This window comes from Dama dama, chromosome 33, assembly GCF_033118175.1.
Source record: "Dama dama isolate Ldn47 chromosome 33, ASM3311817v1, whole genome shotgun sequence".
Taxonomy (NCBI): Eukaryota; Metazoa; Chordata; class Mammalia; order Artiodactyla; family Cervidae; genus Dama; species Dama dama.
The window spans coordinates 38,792,235-38,816,347 of NC_083713.1; the positions used below are offsets into that span (position 1 = coordinate 38,792,235).

At 37.4% G+C, this 24,113-nt stretch overlaps 1 protein-coding gene across 2 annotated transcripts in view; it reads left to right on the plus strand.

Moving 5' to 3' along the window:
- PLA2R1 (phospholipase A2 receptor 1) overlaps positions 1-24,113 on the plus strand; it is a 120,320-nt gene that overhangs the window by 45,532 nt on the left and 50,675 nt on the right. For both annotated transcript variants that reach the window (XM_061135344.1, XM_061135343.1), the window contains exons 7-11: positions 420-614; positions 1,721-1,878; positions 4,802-4,900; positions 8,479-8,591; positions 17,641-17,810. In XM_061135344.1, the coding sequence (XP_060991327.1) occupies positions 420-614; positions 1,721-1,878; positions 4,802-4,900; positions 8,479-8,591; positions 17,641-17,810 (735 nt within the window). The remainder of the gene's footprint in view (positions 1-419; positions 615-1,720; positions 1,879-4,801; positions 4,901-8,478; positions 8,592-17,640; positions 17,811-24,113) is intronic.

The window sequence follows — 24,113 nt, forward strand, 5'->3', positions numbered from 1 at the left end:
GGCCAAAGTACTGGAGTTTCAGCTTCAACATCAGTCCTTCCAATGAATACCCAGGACTGATCTCCTTTAGGATACATGCATTAGAATACGATATTTATCATACAACCTAAGCGTGAGTCAGGGTGTTTTGACTCTCGCTTAGGTTGTATGATCTTATGAAGTCTCCTTAACCTCTTTGTGCCTTAGCTCATCTGGAAAATAAAGCACTGAGATCCATTAGACCCTAGTTCTAGATCACAGTTGGGATCCCTCTCAAGTCTGAAGACCTAAAATGATATGGTTTATATGTCATTGTATCATATGCTTCTGTTTTTCAAGTTTAAAGAATAATCACATATTGATGGTGATTTGTATTGTGGGCAATAAGTAATGTTAAAATAATTGTGGAAAGTGACATTGTTTTTTATTGGTTCAAAAAGAAAATGATGCTTGGAAATATTATGCTACACACTGTGAGCCTGGCTGGAATCCCCACAATCGTAATTGCTATAAGCTTGAGAAAGAAAAAAAGACCTGGAATGAGGCTTTGCAGTCTTGCCAGTCCAACAACAGTGCATTAATAGACATAACTTCGTTAGCAGAAGTGGAGTTTCTTGTAACCCTCCTTGGAGATGGTGAGTGCCAAGTGTCTTTGGTTTAAGAGGTATATACATAGTAACTCTCTTTATTAGTAAAGTTGACAAGAAATTAAACTATTTTAAAGTGATTCTTTATGGCACATACATCCGAAATTCCTGAATAATATCCAGGTATGCAAATTCATTGAATTTTTACAAAATACATATTAATAAACTTTGTAATATCTCACATATGCCAGATAAGTTTGATGATCGGGGGTTTGGGGTTTTCTTTAAAGAGGAAAGGTAATTTCCTGAAACTTCTAATTAAAAAAACTTGAACCTGTAATTTAGTATAATGGGTACTAGACAGCACTAAAGTGCTGTGACCATGTAATCCAAGCAATAAAGGAAGTTCCTAACAAAATCATTGAAATTATTGACTTCAAGTAAATTTTTTTTAGTGGAAAGAATCCTCAGCATCTACTGTATGGCCCTTTTAATGTTAGGTTTTAGTTTGGAGTGAAAACCAAACTCCTTCTGTCATTGTTCCTCACTCTTTGCACTGGGATTGAAAGAATCCTGTGGCTGCCTCCATCTCAAGTCACCAGACACTCTCCCAGCCACCAATGGTCTTTTTAACCCACCTAGGCTAGAAAGCTTTATTTTATTTACTTTTCCAGACACCCCATTTCTCCCATTTAATGCTTCTAAGAATTTCTGCTCTTTTTTTTTTTCCTGGTCAAAAGGAAAAAAACCTAAAGCTAGACATTATTAAAAGTTTGTTTGTTTTTTTTTAAGTGCCTTTTCTTAATTCAATCAACCTTCCTATTTTCTCTTTTTAGAGGTAGAAGAAAAACCAGACTTTTCAGACTTACTTTCCACACTGTAGCACAAACTAACTAGTGTCCCAGGAATCTGACTAGCTTAAGCTTTGTCCTTGCACTGACTTTTGCTGTCACTCTGCCTCACTCATAAACCTATATTGAGCAGATCTGGATAGATTCAGGGGAGAAAAGTTTAAGCAGGTGTTTTATACCAAAACTTTAAATAGGTTTATTCCATGAAGAAACAAAGGGGTATATATTGGTAACAGCCCCTCTGTGTTACTGCCTTTGCAGATACTAGGATTCTTGTAAGTAATTTACGTTAATCTCTTGCAGAAAATGCATCAGAAACATGGATTGGTTTGAGCAGCCATAAAATTCCAGTTTCCTTTGAATGGTCTAATGGCTCCTCGGTCACCTTCACTAATTGGCACACACTTGAGCCCCACATTTTTCCAAATAGAAGCCAGTTGTGTGTCTCAGCAGAGCAATCTGTAAGTTGATTCGTTGTTCACTGCTCACTTCACTGAACTTGTATTGAGAGCAACCTGGGCCAGGGACGTGGGCTGTGGCAGAGACTAACACAGACGCAACGCCCCCTCCTCGTGGGGCTTCCACACTAGGCAGTAAAACACAAACACAGTGCAAACATATGGTGGTTATAGTCGTGATGATAGCTGTGAGGACGTAGGTTCAAGATAAGGAGAAATTTGGGTTGGGACAGCTTCTTCAGACAGGACAGTCAATGAAAGTTCTCTGAAGAGGTGACATTTAATATAGGACCTGAAGAACAAAAAAGTCTCTTGAAGAGCAGGAGAACATTTCAGGCAGGGGACCCCAAAGGCAGACCAAGGCTTGCCTTGTCTGATAATCAAAACAGAGACCTGCGTAGTATGGCGGTATGAATGGTGAAAGGTGGTAGGAGATGGAGCAGGAAGAATAGGCCTGGGATAGGACCCACTAAAGGGCTTCATGGAGATGAAGGCATGATCCGATTTACATTTTAAGAGTAACTGTGGCTGCTCCACAGAGAACTGATTGGTGGTTTAGTCGCTAAGTCATGTCCGACTCTTGCAACCCTGTGGACTGTAGCCTGCCAGGTTCCTCTGTCCATGGGGTTCTCCAGGCAAGAATATTAGAGTGGGTTTCCATTTCCTTCTCCCAGAGATATTCCTGACCCAGGGATTGAACCCGGGTCTCCTGCACTGCAGTTTCTATACCGACTGAGCTACCAGGGAAGCCCCAGAGAAATGATCAGAGAAAGATAAAATAGAAGAAGAAAGACTGGTTTGGAGGCTCTTCCTGTGGTTGAATTAGGGTAGTGAATGTGGAGACAAGAAGACAGATTCAGGGATCCTCTGTAAGACAGGAATTGTTGCTAAAATAGATGCAGAGGTGAGAGAGAGGTAGGTTTTTGGCTTGAGCACCCACTGTTTCGGTGGATGGTAGCACCATTGACCACCCGGGTGAAGATGAAGGGAGGAACCTGGGAGGCAGGAAATTACTCTAATCATTTTTAAACTCCATTATCTTCTTAACATAAAAGGACTTCAACAATGTGTGTAACCTCTTTGAAAATTGTGAATTGATGGAAAATCTTGCTCTTTTCCTCAACATGAATGAAATGGTCCCAGTAACCTTAACATCACACTTACCCTTACTCTAGTTTCTCATTTATCTAAAACCTCTGATTATTCAGAATTCGTTTAATCTCAAGCTATTTGACAGTGTTTTTCAAAGTATGTTTAGAATAGACTTAATCTCTTTGAACAGATGGCTGCTGAACTCACTGGTGGAGTTTTAGGAGGTAACTGGGATCTGAGCAGTTTATTAAATGTTACTTAAGTGGCTTGACAAAGTGACTGTGCCAGGCAAACTTGGGAAATGCCTAAGCACACATTCCATTGCTGTAGCTTTCAAGGCTGTCACAAATACATGCAGTTACAATGATAGTGCTCAGGCAGTGTTTCAGGGTCACACTTGGTGGAGGCAGTGACCTCTCTAAATGTTGGTCTTGGGTCTAACTCTCCTGAAAGCCACTATAGTATTTGAGGTTTTATTGGTTTATTAGTTTTGATATAATTAAAGGTGACCTTAATTTCCTGTTGACATTCTCCTTTTTCATTTGACAGACGTGAGTATTCCACTTAGCATATTCACAGAACAGGAGCCAATTTGGACAGAGAAATTATTCTTAAGAGAGAAAAGATAGGTACTAACATCACTGGATGTGTCAGGACCATGCTGCTGTAAGTGTGGTATTTTGTGGCCCCCTTTTAGCAACTCAGTAGCTACTAGAATAGTAGATACATAAAAAGTAACATTCATTTCTTTGAAGTTGAGCTCAGTATGAATGTAATTATTATAATTAACTAGTTACCTAAACATGGGTGATAGCTCAATTTGAATCTGAGAGCCTAGGAAACAATCCATTCATCCGTCCATGCAGTAGTTATTAAGCAACTATAGTGTGCCTGACACCATCTTAGAACTGAATGGTTTGCTGGAGATTCCGTGGGAATGAGCTAAAAGCTGCTTTTATGGGTTAAGGTGTCACCCTCCTACGTGGTATGTTTCTGAGGGTCATGGAAGAGCTGTCTATTCACCTAAATCCTTGCATGCCTGAGACACTAAAATTTCAAACTCTGTGGTTTTAGTCTAAAGGTCTGATTGGTGTTAAAATAAAAAATCTCTTGACAGGATAAAATTTTAATCAGTTAGCAGTTATTGTATTTCATTATTAATGAAGGATATGAGAAGATCCTTCAGTAGAACTAAGAAAAGACATGCAGGCAGCAGCCTATTATTAAAAGAGGAAATGGAGTGGGGCTTTGGAAAATTCGTGAAGGGTGTTAGGGGTTGAACATTAAGCTCAGCTATGATAATGTTATCTAAAGTGATTCATGGTGCCTTCCAGGCATTTCCCCAGCATCAGGGAAGCCCCAAAGCATTCAGTTTAACACCTAGAAGTGACTGAAGAGAAGCAGCAGCATTATCACTTGGTCAGGGAGATAGTTTCATCCAAGTGGTTCTCAAAGTGTGGCCCCCAGACCAGCAGCATCAATATCACCTAAAAACTTGTTAGAAATGCAAATTCTCAGGTCTCACCTAACTTACTGAATGAGACACATGGATCCCAATCATCTGTGTTTTAATAACCCAGGTAATTTTGGTGAACACAAAAGACTGAGAATCGCTACCTATCCCATCTTTAAAAAAAAAAAAAAAACACTGAGATCAGCTTAATGTAAAAGCCAAACCTCCCTCTCATATGTCAGGAATCAACCCAAGATTCTAACACATCATGCCATGCTGAAACACACATTATTAACTATATTTTAATCCAAAATAATTAACGCTGACTATCATCATCAGTAATGGAGGGCGTTCATTCATGCTGTATCATTTTCCCCCTAGGAGGGACACTGGAAAGTCAAAAATTGCGAAGAAACACTTTTTTACCTTTGTAAGAAAGCAGGCCTTGTCCTTTCTGACACTGAATCAGGCTGTCAAAAGGTAAGAGCTGTGAACACTGCAGGGACTTCATAACTAGAATGATTTATCCACCATCACATTTAAGTGAATCTCTTTTTCCTGCCTTGGCTCCCTTTTTCCTCTTTCCCCTCTCTCCCTTCCTTCCTGCTTTCCTTCCCTCCGTTTCTTCTGAATGGGTTATTGCAACAAATCAGACAATTATCAGCTAGAACCACTCAAAAGATTTACAGCTCTGTGAAGGATTGTCTTAGCATCCTCTTCCAACCAAAACAAGTTTTCTTTTGAGATAAGAAATGGAGATGATCTTGTCATACCATCTTTACAAACAATGCTGTCACGCGATGCCCTGTCTCACATTGTCTTTCATTGTCTTCCAATGAAGACTATCAGAGTGAAAGCAAAAGCATTCCTTTAAGTCAGAGTGACCTTCTGCACTCAGAGTCCCGCCTTCTTTTCCACTTTTCTTAAATCTGAATAATTGAATAAAATACAAATAACAAAGAGAAATGTATGTTTGCAATATATTATCACAATATTATACATCACATTATTTATTAAAATATATTATTTACTATAAAAATATAATATTCATAAATATCACAAATGTATCTATTTATTAATAAATATTAACATAGTTATTAATATATAATAGAATACATTTATTATTATTTATGTGTGTGCTCAGTCGTGTCCAACTTTTTGCAATCCCATGAACTGTAGCTTGCCAGGCTCCTCTGTCCATGGATTCTCCAGGCAAGAATACCAGAGTGAGTTGCCATTTCCTACTCAAGGGGATCTTCCCAACCCAGGGATCAAACCCATGTCTCTTGCATGTCCTGCATTGGCAAGTGTGTTCTTTAACACTGTGCCACTTGGGAAGCCCCCCATATATTATTTAGGAAAAAGATAAAAATACTTTATTATTTTAAGTAATAAACTATTTTTGGTATTTGAACTATTTTCAGTACTTAAAAAATAAAAACATACTTAATACTTTAGGTTTAAAGACAGAAAATAAATGTTCTGTTTTAAATTTCTTAAAGTACATTCAATATTCTCTAGTAAGGTACCAAAAATTTACCTGTCAGTGTCCTTAGCACATGTGTTCTCTCTGTGTGTCTCTCTGTATCTCTGTCTCTCTCTCACATGCACACACACCTAAAAATTCTGAATTTAACTATTGGAGATTTTTATTCTGTGAATCTCAAAATGTTCACAAGTCTGGTTCTTATGCAGTTCTCTTCTAATTATTTTCTCTTCTAATCCAATTCCAATTAAATGATGACCCATCTCTCTAGAAACTGCATTTGATTCATTAATCAATGTATAAGTATATTAATCACTCTTCGTATATTAGCTGAACAACACATGTGCCATAGCTGACATGTGACCAAACATTTGTCCTAATGACTACAATTCCTGAATTAGTTATAGCTGATCTCTATTCTGTATCTGATTAGAAATATTGAAAAAAATCTGTTTTACAATGGCTTTCAAGGTAACTCAACTGTTTAATTTGTGTTGAAAGAGTAATTAACTTCTTACCCAGCAGAAACAATTGATGTTCTATTTAAACTTTCATGCACTGCTTTCCTCTTTCTGACCAGCATTACCAATATTTAAGGATTCTGAGTTCAGAGCCAGTCTTTTAATTTTATGGCAAAATTTAATTAATTTCTTTATGCACCTACCTACAAATATAGTTTTGAAAGTTCTTTTCTCTTAGCTAATTGCTTTAATGCAATTCTCTCAACAGTCTGCACATGCAAAAATCACTCATAAACTAAGTCTTGATAATTTCATAGCAGAAATTTAACAAGATTTTTATTCCCATCTGAGTTACTTTTAGGGGACCTGATAGTAAGAGCAATTGTTTCAGTATTGTCACCATCATCATTCCATTTAAAATGAAATGCCACCTCATGGACAAAGGATATTCACAAATATAACCAATTATTCTTCCCACTTTCACTGTGTGGACAAAGGCCTGTGGCAAAGAGTCTTTGTTTTTCTGGTTATTATGATGCCACATTCCCCCCCACACACCTCCCATTTTCTTAGAGCCTGTTCAGTTCTTGGTTGTGTTTTGGTTTGTTTATTTTGCTAAGCAGCCTATGATCTAAAAACCACTAATGAATAAGGAGTACTTTGTCAGAAAGGTCAAATTGTCAGCCCTCCTCCTCCTGTCCTTCCAAATACAAAAGTAGTCTAACCTCCCTGCCCCCATGGAGTGATCCATGGAGGGGTCCTGGCTGATGCTGTCAATTACTCACACGGATCAGACTGAGAAGTTAAGGGAATGAGTTCTGAGCACATCCTGGCTGGCTGGATGTGGCACTGCTGTGTGATCCATGCCTCATCTGATAATGTTTTGAACTAAAATAGCTTATTTCTAAAGTAAAATTTTTCCCTCATGTAATGCAAGATCAAGACCTTTACTGAGTAGCATAGCAGAAATCATTTTATATATGGTTAATATCTGGCAAGCATTAGTATGACACAAAATGAGGTGTATTTTAAAACTGGTGAATACATAAAAATAGACTGATAGAAGGGATGTGATTTTATAATACTGAAAGAAAAAGAATTAAAATAGCTTGGTTGAAATATAGAAGACTAATGAATCTGTGTCTCCTGTATCATATGCTTTTAAAGAATAAGCCACCCTTCTTTACTCCCAGGACTGAGCCATACACATTTATCATTTTTGTCTAGGTGACAAAGCTTTTTTGCTCTCTCTGTAAATGATTGATTTAGGAATAATCTTCACCAAAAAAAGTATTTTAGCCACTATCTATTTGGAAGCTTGGTGACTCAGTTAAGACCATCCTGGATTGCACCAAAATTAGATTCGAAACCAGTTTATCCATTAGTCTGACTTTATTTGAGTCCCTAATCTCAGTGACTCTCCGAAGGATAACATGAAATAAGCAATATGCAAGAAACTTGAAAAAAAAATACAGTACACTCTTACCTGGACCATATGTCCTCTTTGCTCATACTGAGCTCTTGGCTCTTTTCTAGGGTTTCTGCTGACAGTGTCTTCCTTTGATTCTCAGAACAACTGAGAATCATGGATACCATTATTATCCCTATTTACAGAGGGAAAACTGAGACATGGAGAGATTAAATAAGGCCACATGGTGGTGGAACCAGAATTCAAATCTATGCATTTTGTACTCAAGGCCAACACCTCCGACTTTTACCATGCTGCAGGAAATAATTACATGAAATTCTATAAGTCTGAACAGACTGTGTGTGTGTGTGTGTGTGTGCGCGCACGCGCACGTGTGTGTGTATGTGTATGTGTGTGTTTGAGAGAGAGATCTCACGTGAACATCTTTTTATTTCCTTTTAAGGTTTTGGGCATAAAGATTTTAAATCAGTTCATTAGGTTTTAAGAATTAATTAAACAATGTAGAAGTGGCTGTAGCTAATGGCATTACCATTAGAAAGATATCAAAGACATCAAGACAAACATTCAAGTCTTGAGTTTTGAGTGGGTCAGAGGAAAAAGAGGTAAATGAGAATACACTGAAAAATATTTTACTATTCAACTAAATCAGTTGTGTCCTTAATTTTCCTTTTCCTTGTTTAAGGCATGGGAGAGACATGGTAAATTCTGTTACAAAATCGACACCGTCCTTCGAAGCTTTGACCATGCCTCCAGTGGTTACTACTGTCCTCCTGCGCTTATAACCATTACAAGCAGGTAAAATTGAAATTTTCTATCAGAAACATACTGCTTTTTTGACATAAGGGCTCTTGGAATGATAAAATGTAACCATAATCAGTAACTTGTGAAAATCTAAAATGTACCATGCAATAGAATATTAAATTATTTAAATTATTGATTTAGATTAATTTAAACCATACACTGTTATTCTTAAATTGATTTTTGAGGAACAAATAGTAATAAATCTTTCCATGAAGATTTATTATCTAGCTTTGTTAATATATTCAGTTGTATGTATATTTTATCTAAGTGCCTATAATAGGCAAGAAATGTGTTATTTAAATATGAAGTTTTTTTTAACATAATGTATGTATCATGTGGGGTTTTTTTTTAGTAACAAAAGCAAGTAAAACTAGAGAGGATTTTCAAATGCTTCTCCATTGCCTCTCTGGTCTGTGTTTGTTTAGATTTAGATTTCTCTGTGCACAGATGTCTTCTCCACACCGAGACACTATGCCCTTTTCACACTCCATACAATTTGCAACATGCTGTAGATGAGTAGCAGGGGATAAAAGTACCAACATCAGAAGTGACCTCAGTGTCACTATCAAGGCCAGGAGGACAGTGAGAGCTGGGAGACTGACTCCTCCAGGCAGAAGACAGAAGCAAGGCAGAACTCTTCAGTGGTTCCACGGGAAACTATGCCCACCAAGCTAGTTACTTGATTTTCCACCGAGGTCATTGCCTTTAAAAATATCCGTTGAAGGCCAGGAAACAGAACAACTGATGTTCTGGTTTTATCTAGAGATCCTTTGTATGCAGGTCTAAACTGTACGAGGAATTCGAGGTGCTTTCTCTGTTCACCCCACATGGGAAGTCAACATTCAAAGCCATCAGTATTTCTTTCTTTTTTTTTTTTTCTTTTCTTTTCTTAAATATTTATTTATTTATTTGACTGCACTGGGTCTTAGTTGCAGCATGTGGGATCTAGTTTCCTGATTAGGGGGTCAAATCCAGCCCCCCTGCATTGACAGCACAGTCTTAGCTACTGGACCACCAGAGTAGTCCTTTCTCCTCTCACCTCTTACCTTCTTTCCCAGTCTTCCCTCCAAACAACGCACAAGAGTACAGACACACACACACACATACACGAACAGATTGACAGCATTTGGCAAAATAAATTGCCTGATGAAACACTTGATACTCAGGAGACCCTTTTATGGGGTACAGCATCACCTCTGATGTATCTCAGTGTTGTTTTTAGTTCTGCTTTTCTCCTTCCCAGAATAGCTACCAAGGCAGAACGAAGTCTTTATCCTTAGCCTTGTTCAATCCACCCACAAGTTTATGAGAGCGCCTTGGGCTGAAAGTCCTCCATCCAGTAAGTCAGCACTGGGCTTTATTCAGGAGCTTGACCAATGAAGTTATGTTCTTTCAATAATTATAATTAAATATGTTTTTCACTGAAGAAAAAGGTCTAATCATTTCACCTGTTGTTATATCTTATTCTTCCATTCTTGTGTCTATCACACAACCTGACACAGTGTTGATTACTTTTCATATGTTATCTGACCATGCAAAAAGTCAACAGTCAAGAGTTTATTAGGAAATTACTTATTGACTATCTATATTGTGAGAGGCATCATATTAAACACCAGCATGCTATACAAAAAATAAGTAAAAATAAAAGGCACCACTTGCAGGCCAGCAGCTAAAGAGTTTGAACATAGATGCCTGAAACAAGTGAAGAAAGTGAAGTAACACAATAAATGGATAAACTCAAAGTGACATCACCGATAACTCACAGTGCCAAAGCAACCCAAGTAAGGCAGAAATCTGTTAGAATTCTAACACTTCATTTTGAATTGAACCCTTTGGGGACCTCATGCAAATGGCAGAAAGTATCTGGGGAAAAAAACATACTCTGTTTCATTTCCTCCAAATCTGAATACAAGGGTATGCTGTGAATACTATAAATTTTTTCTTTGATAAACTGTATTCAATAGCCAAAGCTAATCTATAGTTCAACCACAGAGCAGATCCAGATTTGGATACATTTGTTTTCATCCCCTTCTTGACCTCTTAGGCCCCTCCGGTGACCTTTCGCTGGCATGCTACTCAGTCAACCCCTTGAGTACTACATGTTAATTCCAATGAGCCAGCCCTCCCCCAGTAGTGTATGTGCATGTACACTGCCCTGCAGACATGTCTCTATCCAAAGCAGTGACTCCAACATGGGACATTCGAGTTAAGGAAAGGGAGGGAGGATCTCGTGCTCTTGATTTTTATTCACTCAGACCTTATCAATTAAGAAATGAAGACCCACACCGCACCATTCTCTAGTGTTGCACTGAGTCTTCATTGCTCGTGGGCTTTCTCTAGCTGCAGAGAGCTGGGGTTACTCTCTAGTTGCGGGGTGTGCTCTCGGGCTCTAGAGCGCTGGCTCAGTAGTGGTGATGCACGGGCTTAGTTGCCCTACGGCGTGTGGGATATTCCCTGGTCAGGGATCGAACTTTGTGTCTCCTGCACTGGAACACAGATTCTTATCCACTGAACCACCAGGGAAGTTCACCATACTGTTCTTTGAATAACAATACACTTTTGAATATTTTCCAACAGCATGTTTTGTCTGAGAAGGTTGGGCAGTAGATGGACTGTCTCCTCAGATCCCAGAGTATCCACTAGCAGCCTGGGTAATCATTTTCTTCCATTACCGATTTCCTGTTTGAGTTAAGACACTCCTGTCACTCACCGGTACCCAAGCTTGTAGTTGCTAATTGATTTTCCACTCTTCTGCACAATTGAGCGACAGATTTGATGGGCACAATTAGAACCACCTGCTACAAATTACGTATTTCTTTTGTTATCGGGCAACTGCTCCTGGCTTAGGACTTTTAACACTTTGTAGAATAGAGAGGGGAAGAAAAATGAATCCTTACTGCTGAATAACAGAATTTTATTTGGTTGCTGTTACAAAATTTTTTGAGGCCTGGCCACTTTGCTCTCAGACAGACCACAGATGCAAAACTTGAGTTCCAAAGTTACTTTGGATAATTGTCTAAATGCATATATATCTAAACCTTGAATCCATCAGCCATGGACTATTTGTACAAAATAATCCAAAACACATTCAATTTTGAGAATTTTGCCCAAAGTGAGAAATGCTGCAATATCTCATTTCTCCTAAATTTAAATATGCATTATTTACAAGCGTTTTTACAGTCCTGCCATATTCTTGCAACCACAAGATCCTCCAAACACTTTTACAGTTACCTTTTGTGTGTGGCAAAATATATATAATATAAAGCTTTATCACTTTAACCATTTTAAGTGTATGGTTCAGTGGCATTAAGTACATTCATTTTATTACACAATCATCACCACCATCCAGCTCCAGAATACTTTTCATCTTCCCAAACTGAAATTTTGAATTCACTAAACACTAACTCCCCATCTCCCCTATCCCCAGCCTTTAGCAACCACCATTCTACTTTCTGTCTCTATGAAGTTGACTGCTCTAGTTAGCTCGTAACTGGAATCACACAGTAGTTGTCCGGTTGTGCCTGGTTTATTTCACTTAGTCTAATGTCCCCTGTTGTTGTTTAGTTGCTAAGTTTTGTCTGACTTAGCAACCCCATGGACTGTAGCCCACCAGGCTCCTCTGTCCATGGGATTTCCCAGACAAAGATAGGAGTGGGTTGACATTTCCTTCTCCGGGGCATCTTCTCAATTCAGGGATCGAACCCACATCTTCTGCATTACTGGCAGATTCTTAACTGCTGAGTCACCAGGGAAACCCATAATGGCTTCTAGGTTGCTCCATATTATAGCATGTGTCAGAATTTTTTTCTTTTTGAAGGCTGAAAAACATTCTATAGTATGTATATTTTACATTTTATTTGCCCATCCGACCACTGATAGAAAAGAGATGCTTCTATTTTTGACTACTGTCAAAAACGCTGCTGTGAATATGGATGTCCAAGTATTGTGCAAGTCCCTGCTTTCAATTACTTTGGGTGATACACCCAGAAGTGGAACTTCTGGATCATATAATTCTATGTTTAAGTTTTTGAGGAATACCCACACTGTTTTCCATGGGAGCTACATTTTACATTCCCACCAGCAATGCACAAGAATTCTAGTTCCTCTACATCCTAATAAAAACTTGTTATTTTCTGTTTTTACAAAATAGTCATCCTAATGAGTGTGAAGTAGTATCTCATTGTGGTTTTGATTTGCATTTTCCTAATGATTAGTGATGCTGAGCATCTTTTCATGTGCTTATTGACAGTTTATATCTCCTTTGGAGAAATGTCTATTCAAGTCTTTAATTCATTTTTTAATTAGAGTGTTTGTTTTCTGTCATTGATTTGTAGTTCTTTATATACTCTGGATATTAATTGCTTATCGGATACATAATTTGCAAATACTTTCTCCTATTTGTGGGTTGCCTTTTACTCTGTTGAATTGTCCTTTCATGTGAAAAAGTTTAAATTTTGATTAAGTCCAGTTTATTCTTTCTTATTTAGCGGCCTTTGCTTTTTAGTGTTTTATCCAAGAAATTACTGCTATACTCACTGTCATGAAAAAATGTCCCCTATGTTTTCTTCTAAGAATTTTACAGTTTTAGCTCATATGTTTAGTTCTTTGAGCCACTATGTAAATGGTGTAGGCTAAGAGTCCAACTACATTATTTTGTAGGTGGATACCTACTTTTCCTAAAAGACTGTCCTTTCCTCAATGAATGGTCTTGGCAACCTTGTGAAAAATCATTTGAGCATATATGCAATGGTTTATTTCTGGATGCTCTATTCTGTTCCATTGCTCTATATGTCTGTCTTTATGCCAGTATCACACTGTTTTGATTACTGTACTTTTTATTAAGTTTTGAAATTAAGAAGTATAAGGTCTCCAACTTTGTTTTTCTTTTTCATGTTTGTTTTTGCTATTTGAAGAGATTGTGTTTGAGATTCTGTGTGAATTATAAGATGGGTTTTCTATTTCTGTAAAAAATAAATCAGGATTTTAACAGGGATTGCATTCAATCTATAAGTCACCTTGGGTAGAATGGCCATTTTAACAATAAGTCTTCCAAACCATGAAGATGGAATGTCTTTCCATTTATTTGTGTCTTCTTTAATTTTATCATTCTCAGTGGACAAGTCTTTTGCCTCCTTAGTCAATTTCATTCCCAAGTGTTTTATTATTTTTGATGCTATTATAAATGGAATTGTTCTCCTTTTCAGATTTTTCACTGTTAGTATCAATAAATAAAAATGCAACTGATTTTTGTGTGTTGACTTTGTATCTTGCAACTTGCTGAATTCATTGATTAATTCTAACAGTTTTCTTTTTGGTAGAATGCAGTTAAATTTCTTTTTAAAAACACATTTTGGTGACCATTTTTAAAATTACACAATAGAAACATCCTCATTGCATTTTTTAATTAAAATTTAATGTTTAGCACCATGAACAACAGATTCTTCTCAAGGTGATGGAAATTCAAGATATACCTTTTTTTTCTTATTTACTTAGAAATAAACATTTGATTTCTTACCTTTTTAAGGGGTTGATGGTGAAATTTCATTCTGATTTTAAGAAGTATTTGCCTACAAAACTTGATTTTATAATTAGGTATATACATAAGCAAAATATTTTATCATTGTCTTTCTAAAGAATAACAATTTTTACTTTACTGAATACTCTAAAGATAACTAGTTCCAAAAAATATAAAAATATGTCAGTCAGGCAGTCAGTCAGTTCAGTCGCTCAGTCGTGTCCTACTCTTTGTGACCCCATGAATTGCAGCACGCCAGGCCTCCCTGTCCATCACCAACTCCCGGAGTTTACTCAAACTCAGGCCCATCGAGTTGGTGATGCCATCCAGCCATCTCATCCTCTGTCGTCCCCTTCTCCTCCTGCCCGCAATCCCTCCCAGCATCAGGGTCTTTTCCAATGAGTCAACTCTTTGCATGAGGTGGCCAAAGTATTGGAGCTTCAGCTACATGTGGTTTTTTTTTTTCTTAAATCATAATATTTGAGTTAACCTCAGTGAAACCAGATAAAAAGTCCAAATATTATGAATCCCTGGAATATTCTCAAATGAAGAATTCTAAAACCACGGGCCAGAAAAGACTTTAAAAGGTCATCCACTCTATTACCTAAAGCTAGAGTTTTCACAACCTTGTAAGTGTTTGAAATCAAATAGTGAGTGATAAAGAATGTAAAATGATCTCTGTTTCTTTATCAGTTGGAAACAGACACTCAAGAGACTGCATGCTATTTTCCAGGGTTAATTTCTTAGAGTACATGGTTTAGAAAAAAGATATAATTGCTGAATTTCCCTATTAACAATCCCATTTTCTAAATTGGACCAGAAAACTAGATTCCTGTTTTTATCTGAAGGTTATGGTGGCTCAGATGGTGAAGACTCTACCTGCAATGCAGCAGACCCGGCTTTGATCCCTGGGTCACTTCTGGTTCTTCCACAGACTTACCTGGCCCCAGTCTTAGCACCATGGATTCTGGAAGCAGGAATAAAGACAGAGGCTCAGCTGATAAATGGAGCCTCTTTGGACCAAGATCCCTCCAGAAGTCTGATTCAGGAGGTTTTGCCATCTAAGCCTACAAAGGAAGTCTTCTCCAATGGAAGTGATACGTGCACAAGCCACCCAAAGGGTCGAGGGGCCAGCACCTTTCAAGCCACCCAAGATGGATATCCCAGTGATAGAAGGGACAAAACAGCTGCCACGGGCCCACAATCCCTGGGACTCGAATGTTCTCACACCCACTGGCTTCTAGAGCTTTCTGTTCTGGGGACTCTGCATCGAGGGTATTGAGCCCAGCTCCCTTTTACCTTGGCTCTTTCCTGGTGGCTCAGATGGCAAAAGCATCTGCCTACAACGTGGGAGACCTGGGTTCGATCCCTGGGTCAGGAGGATCCCCTGTAGAAGGAAATGGCAACCCACTCCAGTGTTCTTGCCTGGGAAATCCCATGGACGGAGGAGCCTGATAGGCTACAGTCCATGGGGTCGCAAAGAGTCGGACATGACTGAGCAACTTCACTTTCACTTCCATTGTGGCTCAGATGGTGAAGAATCTACCTGCAATGCGGGTGACCTGGGTTCAATCCCTGGGTTGGGAAGATCCCCTGGAGAAGGGAAAGACTACCCACTCCAGTATTCTTGCCTGGAGAGTTCCATGGTTAGTGGAGCCTGGAGGGCTACAATCCATGGCATCGCAAAGAGCCAGACACAACTGAGCAAATAACACTACCATAGGATTTAATATATGAGTATTATATGTAACAGCTTAAATGGTATATCTGCCAATTTAAAAAGCAAGTTTGTATTGCTTTGAGCAATGATAAATTGTTGTAAAATAGCAAATCAGAGTAGAATAATGAATCTAAAACAGGGGACAAAAGTAAAGTGTTGTCATGAATAATGATACCAGAGGCCAAGCTCGCAGACACCACTCTCTCTCTCTCTCTATTATCTGATAAATGCCACAGTACAAGGTAATAGAAGAAGCAGCAATTCCCTGGGTTTAGAACCAGCACAGTGACTAGTGGTCCTGACCATAGCCTCCATGGTGCAGAGCTCTGCTGGCCTCCTAGCATTGCAGTTTCAGGCACCATCTGGCATGATAATGATGCTGCTCTCCCTCAGAAGGGAGAAGGAAAAACAGATCTTATGTTATGAAAGCATGAACTACTGAAAGTCTAGGAAAAATTACAACAGCATCTACATAGTATTTACTTTTATGTACCTTCTTTTTGAAGCATATTTTATGCAAGTTTCTGCCACTGCAGTCTGATTTTAAAAATAACTTTAATAATTTCAAATGTGTGCCTTGTAGATTATCAATAGAGTAGCTGCAGAAAATATTTACTAAAGCATATGGTTTGCAAGATGAGTGTCATGGATGCTTAATATCACTGTTGCTGGTGATGCTTATAAGGCAGTTAAAAAGTTTGCTCCTCTGTGTTCTTTTCTCTTTCCCTCCTGTTATTTCCCTTGTGACTCCTCTATTCCTGAATGACCCCATTAACTTCACTTAGCAAGTTAAAGATGCACCATAATGAAAAAAATCCAAAATTGGATGAAAAAGTCTAATCTGCTCTCTCCTTAGGTTAACCTTGGTAATTTCATCAGGCCTTTCTTCTCCCAATGACTTGATGGGTCTGGCCAAAAGTTACCATTGTTGGAAAGGTGTTTCTTCAAAACATTATATGTATTGAAAGTAAATTTTTCAAGATAGTTTCCAACTTAGCTTAAAATTTCAATGCTGGTTAAATTTTAATCCATGTGTCTGTCAAGTATTCATGTGGAAGCATGTATACGAATTTTCTAGATTCTGCTTTTGATGCCTTCATGGTGAGGAGGGAGCGGTGCCATCAGTCAGTGAACACTAATTCATTCAGCTGTATGGGGAAATATAGTGGGTGTACTTCTCTGGATTAGTTCCTAGTGTTTTAAATTTATCTTCAGTGAATAAGCACATCTGAACACATTTGAATAAGCCAATGACTCCATGTGCCTGTGCACAAAGTGATTTGGGAGACATATAAGTGCTACTCGAATGTCTGTTCCATTCTTACCAAGCAAGTGTGGTGAGTGGGTGCAAGTGAACTCCATCAGCAGATGCTCATTCAGAAAAGCAGAATATCCTTCCTTCTTCCCCCACCCCCGGAGCCAGCTGCCCAGCACATGCACATTACCGCGTGGTGTATGCTGTGTGGCCTAATTACACCATAGGGCACAGGTTGCACCAAGAAATGCGTTGCTAGCATTCCGGCCTTTACAAGCTACACTCTGAAGCTGGAACTGGACTTTGTTCCTTGAAAGAACTGAGCACCAACTCTGAGGATCAAATTCTCCTCCCTCATATATTTCTGGGAATTGCACTTATGTTTGGCGTTTATTAGCAATGTTCAGGGTCTCTGAGTATTTTTCTGTCTCATATTCTAAAGAATTCATGAGAAATGCTTACTCTGGTGCCATTCTGTGCATCTCATTATGTTTTAATGACATTTTTTATTGCCCAGAAACTTACTATAATCATTTCCTTTTCCCTTTTTAAGGTTTGAACAGGCTTTTATTACCAGTTTGATCAGTAGTGTGGTAAAAACGAAGGACACTTATTTTTGGATCGCTCTTCAAGATCAAAATAATACAGGAGAATACACTTGGAAGACGGCAGGGCAGAAATTGGAGCCGGTGAAGTACACACACTGGAACACACATCAACCCCGTGAGTAGAGGGCCCTGTCACACCACTTCTCCCTCCTGTTTTCTTTACCCCCAGATTCCACCCACCTTGTGGTCTACCTCCTTTGAATCTTCCTTAGTGTTTTCTTAAGGCATAAATCAACTAAAACAATTACCACAGGTTCTCAGGGGGTGATATATGGCTGATCGTTTTTAGAAGTATAATCCATATGAGTCATTTGACAAATTCAAGGTATAAATTCATTGCTCAAGATCACACATGCCTTTATTAGCAGAAGTCCAGTTTCTCCCTCCTAAAATCTCTTTCCCATCCACCCTCATTGTCTAAGAATCCTAGGGGCTTACTCAATCCAGAAAAGTCTGTTATACTTCAAAACAGAGTGAATGGGCACATTTGAGCACATCTAGTATGTTCATAGTCAATGCCAGGTGACTTTGCTGTGAAATGTTAGTTAGCTAACATTCTTGCTAGTCCATCTCCTCTGTGGATTTCTGTGGTACCTTAGCCGGGATTTCAGTTACAGGTCTATTAATTCTTCACTTTTTTATGCTCAGCTCTGGATCCCAAAGTATGAAACTGTGCCAGAGAAGCTAATGGTTTCAGCCACAACCTACACTAGAACCAACCCCTGCAGACCAAACTTTTAGGTCACTGTGTTAATCTTAGGTCACCAACCTAGATCCAACACACCTTTATCTCAGTGTGAGCATTTGGATGCCTTGCATTTCTTGCCTTTGGATCTCCAACAAGCCTACCCCAGACAACAGGCAATAGGTTATCTTCAAATCTGTATCTGGAGGAAATGAATTAGAGGCCTCAAGCTCTTCCCTGAGGAAAGATAACTATTATTATAATATTATAATAATTGCTATTATATATCAAATATTTAACAAAAATTAGAGGACTAAATACTAATTAAAGGATATTTTTAGACTGGTTCATGTAGATTAAAAGTAAAGGGATAAAGATATTATGCTAACATTAATCAAAAGAAAGTAAAAATAGCTATATTAATTTAACACAGAGCAGACTTCAGAACAAGAAAAGTTTCCAGGGATAAAAATGGACATTACATAAAGATAAAGGAGTCAGTGCTAAGAAGATATAACAGTCCTTAATGTGTATGTACTTAACAATAGAATAGCAAAATATATGAGGGAACAACTGATAAAACTGCAAGGAGAAATAGGTGAATCTACTATTATAGTTGTATATGTTAGCACCCCTCTGTCAGAAATGGATGGGTCCAACAGACAGAAAATCAGTAAGGACAAAGTTGAAATCAACAGCACCATCAATCACCTGGATATGACTGATTATCTATAGACTGCTTCATCCAACAACAGCAACAGCAGATTACACATTCTTCTTAAGTTGACATGGAACATTTGCTAAAACAGACTGCATTCTAGGCCATAAAACACACCTTAACAAACTTAAAAGGATAGAAGTTGTACAATGTCTGCTGTTAGTTCACATGAAATTGAACTAGAAACAAATAACAGAAAGATATCCGAGAAAATTCCAAAATACTTGGAGATTAAGCAACACTTAATTAAATGAAAATACATTTGTGAGATGTAGAGAAAGCAGGGCTTAGAGGGAAATTTATAACACTGAATGAATATATCAGAAAAGAAGAAATATTTAAAATCAGTAACCTGATTTTCCACCTTAGGAAACTAGAGAGAGAAGAGCATATTGAATCCAAAGTAAGTAGAATAAAAGAGCAGAAATCAATGAAATTGAATACAGAAAATCAATAAAGAAAATCAAAGAAACCTGATTCTTTGAAAATAGCAATGAAATTAATAAGCCTCTAACCAGTTTCACTAAGAGAGGAAACACAAATTACTAATATCATAAATGAAAAAAGGGACATCACTATAGATCCCACAGACATTAAAAGGATTTAAAAAAGGAATATTATGAGCAACTATATCCATAAGTTTGACAACTTCCAATTCTTTTAAAGATATAATCTGCCAAAACCCACAAAAGGAGAAATGGACTATCTGAATAAGACTATATCTATTAAGAAATTGAATCAGTAATTCATAACCTTCCAAAACAGAAAGCAGCAGGCTCGTATGGGTTCAGCTAGTGAATTCTACCAAACATTTTAAGTAAGAAATTATACCAGTTCTCTACAACCTCTTCCAGAAGTTAGAGCAGAGAGACTACTCTGTAACTCATTGTATGAGGGCAACATTACCCTACACCAAAGTCAGAAAAAGACAGTACAAGAAAACTACAGACCAATATATCTCATGAACATAAACACAAAAATCTTAACAAATTGAATTAAAAATGTATAAAGAGAATTTATACACTTCAATCAAGTGGAATTTATTCCAGGTACACAAAGCTGGTTCAACATTTAAAAACCTATTAATGTTTTCCATCACATCAACAAAAGAAAAATCACATGATCATATCAATAGATGCAGAAAAAGCATCTGACAAACTTCAATACCCATTCATGTTAAAAACTATTAGCAAACAAGGAATTGATGGGAACTTCCTCAACTTGATAAAGAACATCTACAGAAAACCCAGATATCATACTTAATGGTGAAAAACTAGCAGCTTCCCTACAAAGATTAGGAGTAAGGCAAAGATGTCCCTTATAAACCCTCTTTTAAACATTGTACTAGAAGTTCTAACTAATGCAATAAGACAAGAAAAGCAAATAAGAGTACACAGACTGGAAAGAAAGAAATAAAACTTTGTTCACAGATGACATGATTGTTTATGTAGAAAATTAGAATAAAAAATTCCTCTAGCTAATAATCAATTATAGCAAGATTGCAGGATATAGGATTAATGTACAAAAGTTAATTGCTTTTCTGTATATCAGCAGTGAAAAGAGGAATTTTTAATTACAACATATTACATTAGCACCCTTCAAAATGAAATTTTTAGGTATAAATCTAACAATATGTATAAGATCTATAGAGGAAAACTACAAACAATGACAGAAATCAAGAAGAAATTAATAAATAGAGAGTTCATGTTCATAAACAGGAAGACTCAATATTGTCACGATGTCAGTTCTATACAAATTGACCTATAGACTCAAGGCCATTCCAATCAAAAAACCAGCAAGTTATTTTGTGGATACTGACAAACTGGTTCTAAAGTTTATATGGAGAGGCAAAAGACCCAGAATAGCCAACTCAGTATTGAAGGAGAACATAGTCAAACAATTGACACTATCTGACTTCAAAAGTCATTAGAAATCTACAATAATTAAGACAATGTGTGTGTGTGTATGTTTAGTCACTGAGTCACGTCCAACTCTTTGTGACCCCATGGACTGTTGCTCCTCTGTCCATGAGAGTCTCCAGGCAAGAATACTGGAGTGGGTAGCCATTGTCTTCTCTAGGGGAGCTTCCTGACCCAGAGATCAAACCTGGGTCTCCTGCACTGCAGGCAGATTCTTTACCATCTAAGCCACCTGGGAAGCCCAATTAACACAATATGGTTTGGCAAAAAAAGAAATAGAAATCAATAAAACAGGATAAAGAACCCAGAAATAGACTGACACAGAATAGTCAACTGATCTTTGAAAAAGAAGCAAAAACAATACAATGGGAAAAACTCTTTTTGACAAATGGTGCTTAGGCAGTTGGATATCCACATGTCAAAAAAAGAAAACATCTAGACACAGAGCTTACACCCTTAACAAAAATTAACTCAAAATAGATCATAGATCTAAATGTAAAACATAAAACTTTTACACTCCCAGATGATAACAAAAAAGAAAACCTACATGACCTTAGGTATGGTATGACTTTTTAGATACAACACCAAAAGCAAAAATCCATGAAATAAATCATTGATGAGCTAGATTTCATTAAAACTAAAACTTCAATAAAACTTGTGCTGTGAGAAAGATAATGTCAAGAGAAAGAGAAGACAAGCCATAGACTGGAAGAAAATATTTTTTATAAAATAATCACATCTGATAAAGGATTGTTATACGAAATATACAAAGTACTCTTAAAACTCAACAATAAACAAAAAACCCAATGTAAAATGGGACAAGAGATCTTAAACAAAGAAGATATATAGATCAAACGTAAGCAAATGAAAATATGTTCAACATTATACGTAAATAGGAAATTGCAAATTAAAACAACAATGAGATACTGCTACACACTTTTTGTTTGCTATTTAGTCGCTAAGTAGTATCCAACTCTTTTGAAACCCCATGGACTGCAGCCCGCCAGGCTCCTCTGTCCATGGGATTTCCCAGGCAAGAACACTGGAGTGGGTTGCCATTTCCTTCTCCAGGGGAGCTTCCCCACCCAGGGATTGAACCCATGTCTCCTGCATTGACAGGCGAGTTCTTTACTACTGAGCTATCTGGGAAGCCCCTTCACACTTACTAGAATGACCAAAATCCAAAACACTGACGATACCAAATGCTGGCAGGGATTTGGAGCCACAGGAGCGCTCATACATTGCTGGCAGGGATGCAAAATGGTATAGCCACTTTCAAAGACAGGTTGCCAGTTTCTTAAAAAGTAAACATACTTTTGCACTCCTTGGTGTTTATCCAAATGAATTGAAAACTGATGTTAACACAAAAAACCTGCATACAGATTTTTTTAATAGAAGCTTTATTCATACTTGCCAAAGCTTTCAAGCCATCAAGATGTCCTTTAGTAGATGAGTGAATAAATAAACTGTATCACATGCAGACAATGGAATATTATTCAGTGATAAAAAGAAAGGAGCTGTCAAGTCATGAAAAGACATGGAGAAAACTTAAATGCATATCACTAAGTGAAAGAAGCCATTCTGTAAAGGCTGCATACTGTGTGATTACAACCATATGACATTCTGGAAAAGGCAAAACTATGGAGACAGTAAAAAGACTAGTGGTTTCCAGAGCCTTGGGGAAGGAAGAGTTTATAGGCAGAGCACAGAGGATTTGTGATGGGGGGGGGGGGGGGGGGCGGGGTCAGTGAAACCATTCTATATCATACCACACTGGTGGACATATGTCGTTATACATTTGTCCAAATCCAGAGAACATACAACAAGAGTGAACCCTAATGTAAACCATGGACTTGGGGTGATAATGATGTATCCATGTAGATTTTAATAAATGTACCATTCTGGTGTGTGAGGGCAATAGTAGGATATATGGTGCATGGGATATAAGGGAAATCTTTACTTTCCACTAAAATTTTCTGTGACCTTAAAATGCTCTAAAAATATAGTTTAGATTTTTAAACTGTACTTTAAAAATAAGCATGTGAGGTGAAGGTAAGACAAATTAGATTCTTGTATATAACATCGCTTTAGGAAATTTGTATAGACTCTGGTGACTGCATAGCTCTAAACAAGAAACATCACAATTCATTCAATAAACAAACTTCTCATTCTACAAATTTATGAATGTTTTTAAAATACAGAGAATAGTAAAGTTCCATGTCACACTATTACTGGAAAAAAAAAAAACAGGTATCATTTCTAATATACCTTGGAATTTTGTTAGGAATATCTATACCTGTCAAAATAAATTAATACATTTTGAGCAAACAAAATTCTTAGTTTTTAATGCTATCTTCTTTGGGGCATATTTGGATGTTTAAAATTTGGAACTGAAGCAGAACTCCTTGTCATTCATAAGTTTCTGCTGTAATTTATTTGAGTGGCACCACTCTTTTTCTTTTCCCTGAAGCAAAAATAATATCGTGATGCTCAGTTTGGCTGCTCGGGCTGATTGACATTGAGTAAATTGTCTCTGAATAAGATGAAAATGTAAATCTTTTTTTGAAGAAAATAGCAATGTAAAAGCCTCATGTTTCTTTTTTTCTTTTAAATTGCTATTTGCAGAAACACCATCCTAAATCACATTTTTTTCTCCGCCTGTCACAAAAGAATCTATTAGCTTGGTCCTCATGTCAGAATCTTAATCCAGCCCAGACTGACTATATAAATTGACCACTGAACAAGAAGCCTGCAGCTTTTTATAAACTCAACAAAGACTCTGTCCTTATGTCATATCATCAAAATATTCGATCTATGGTGGAATCATAGTTCTGCCATTTTATCAACCTTGTATTATGCCCACCAAATAGCATAATGAACCACCATCTATATCCATGACCCAGTGTCATCAATTATCAACCCACGGTCAATCTTGTTTCATCTATATTCTCACCCTCTCCTCCCATTTCCCATATTTTTTCATAGAAATCCCAGATATCATATCGTTTCACCCATAAATATTTCAGTATTAGCTCTAAAAGATAAAGACTCCTTTTTTAGAAACATGAATATAATACAATTATCACAGCTAAAAGT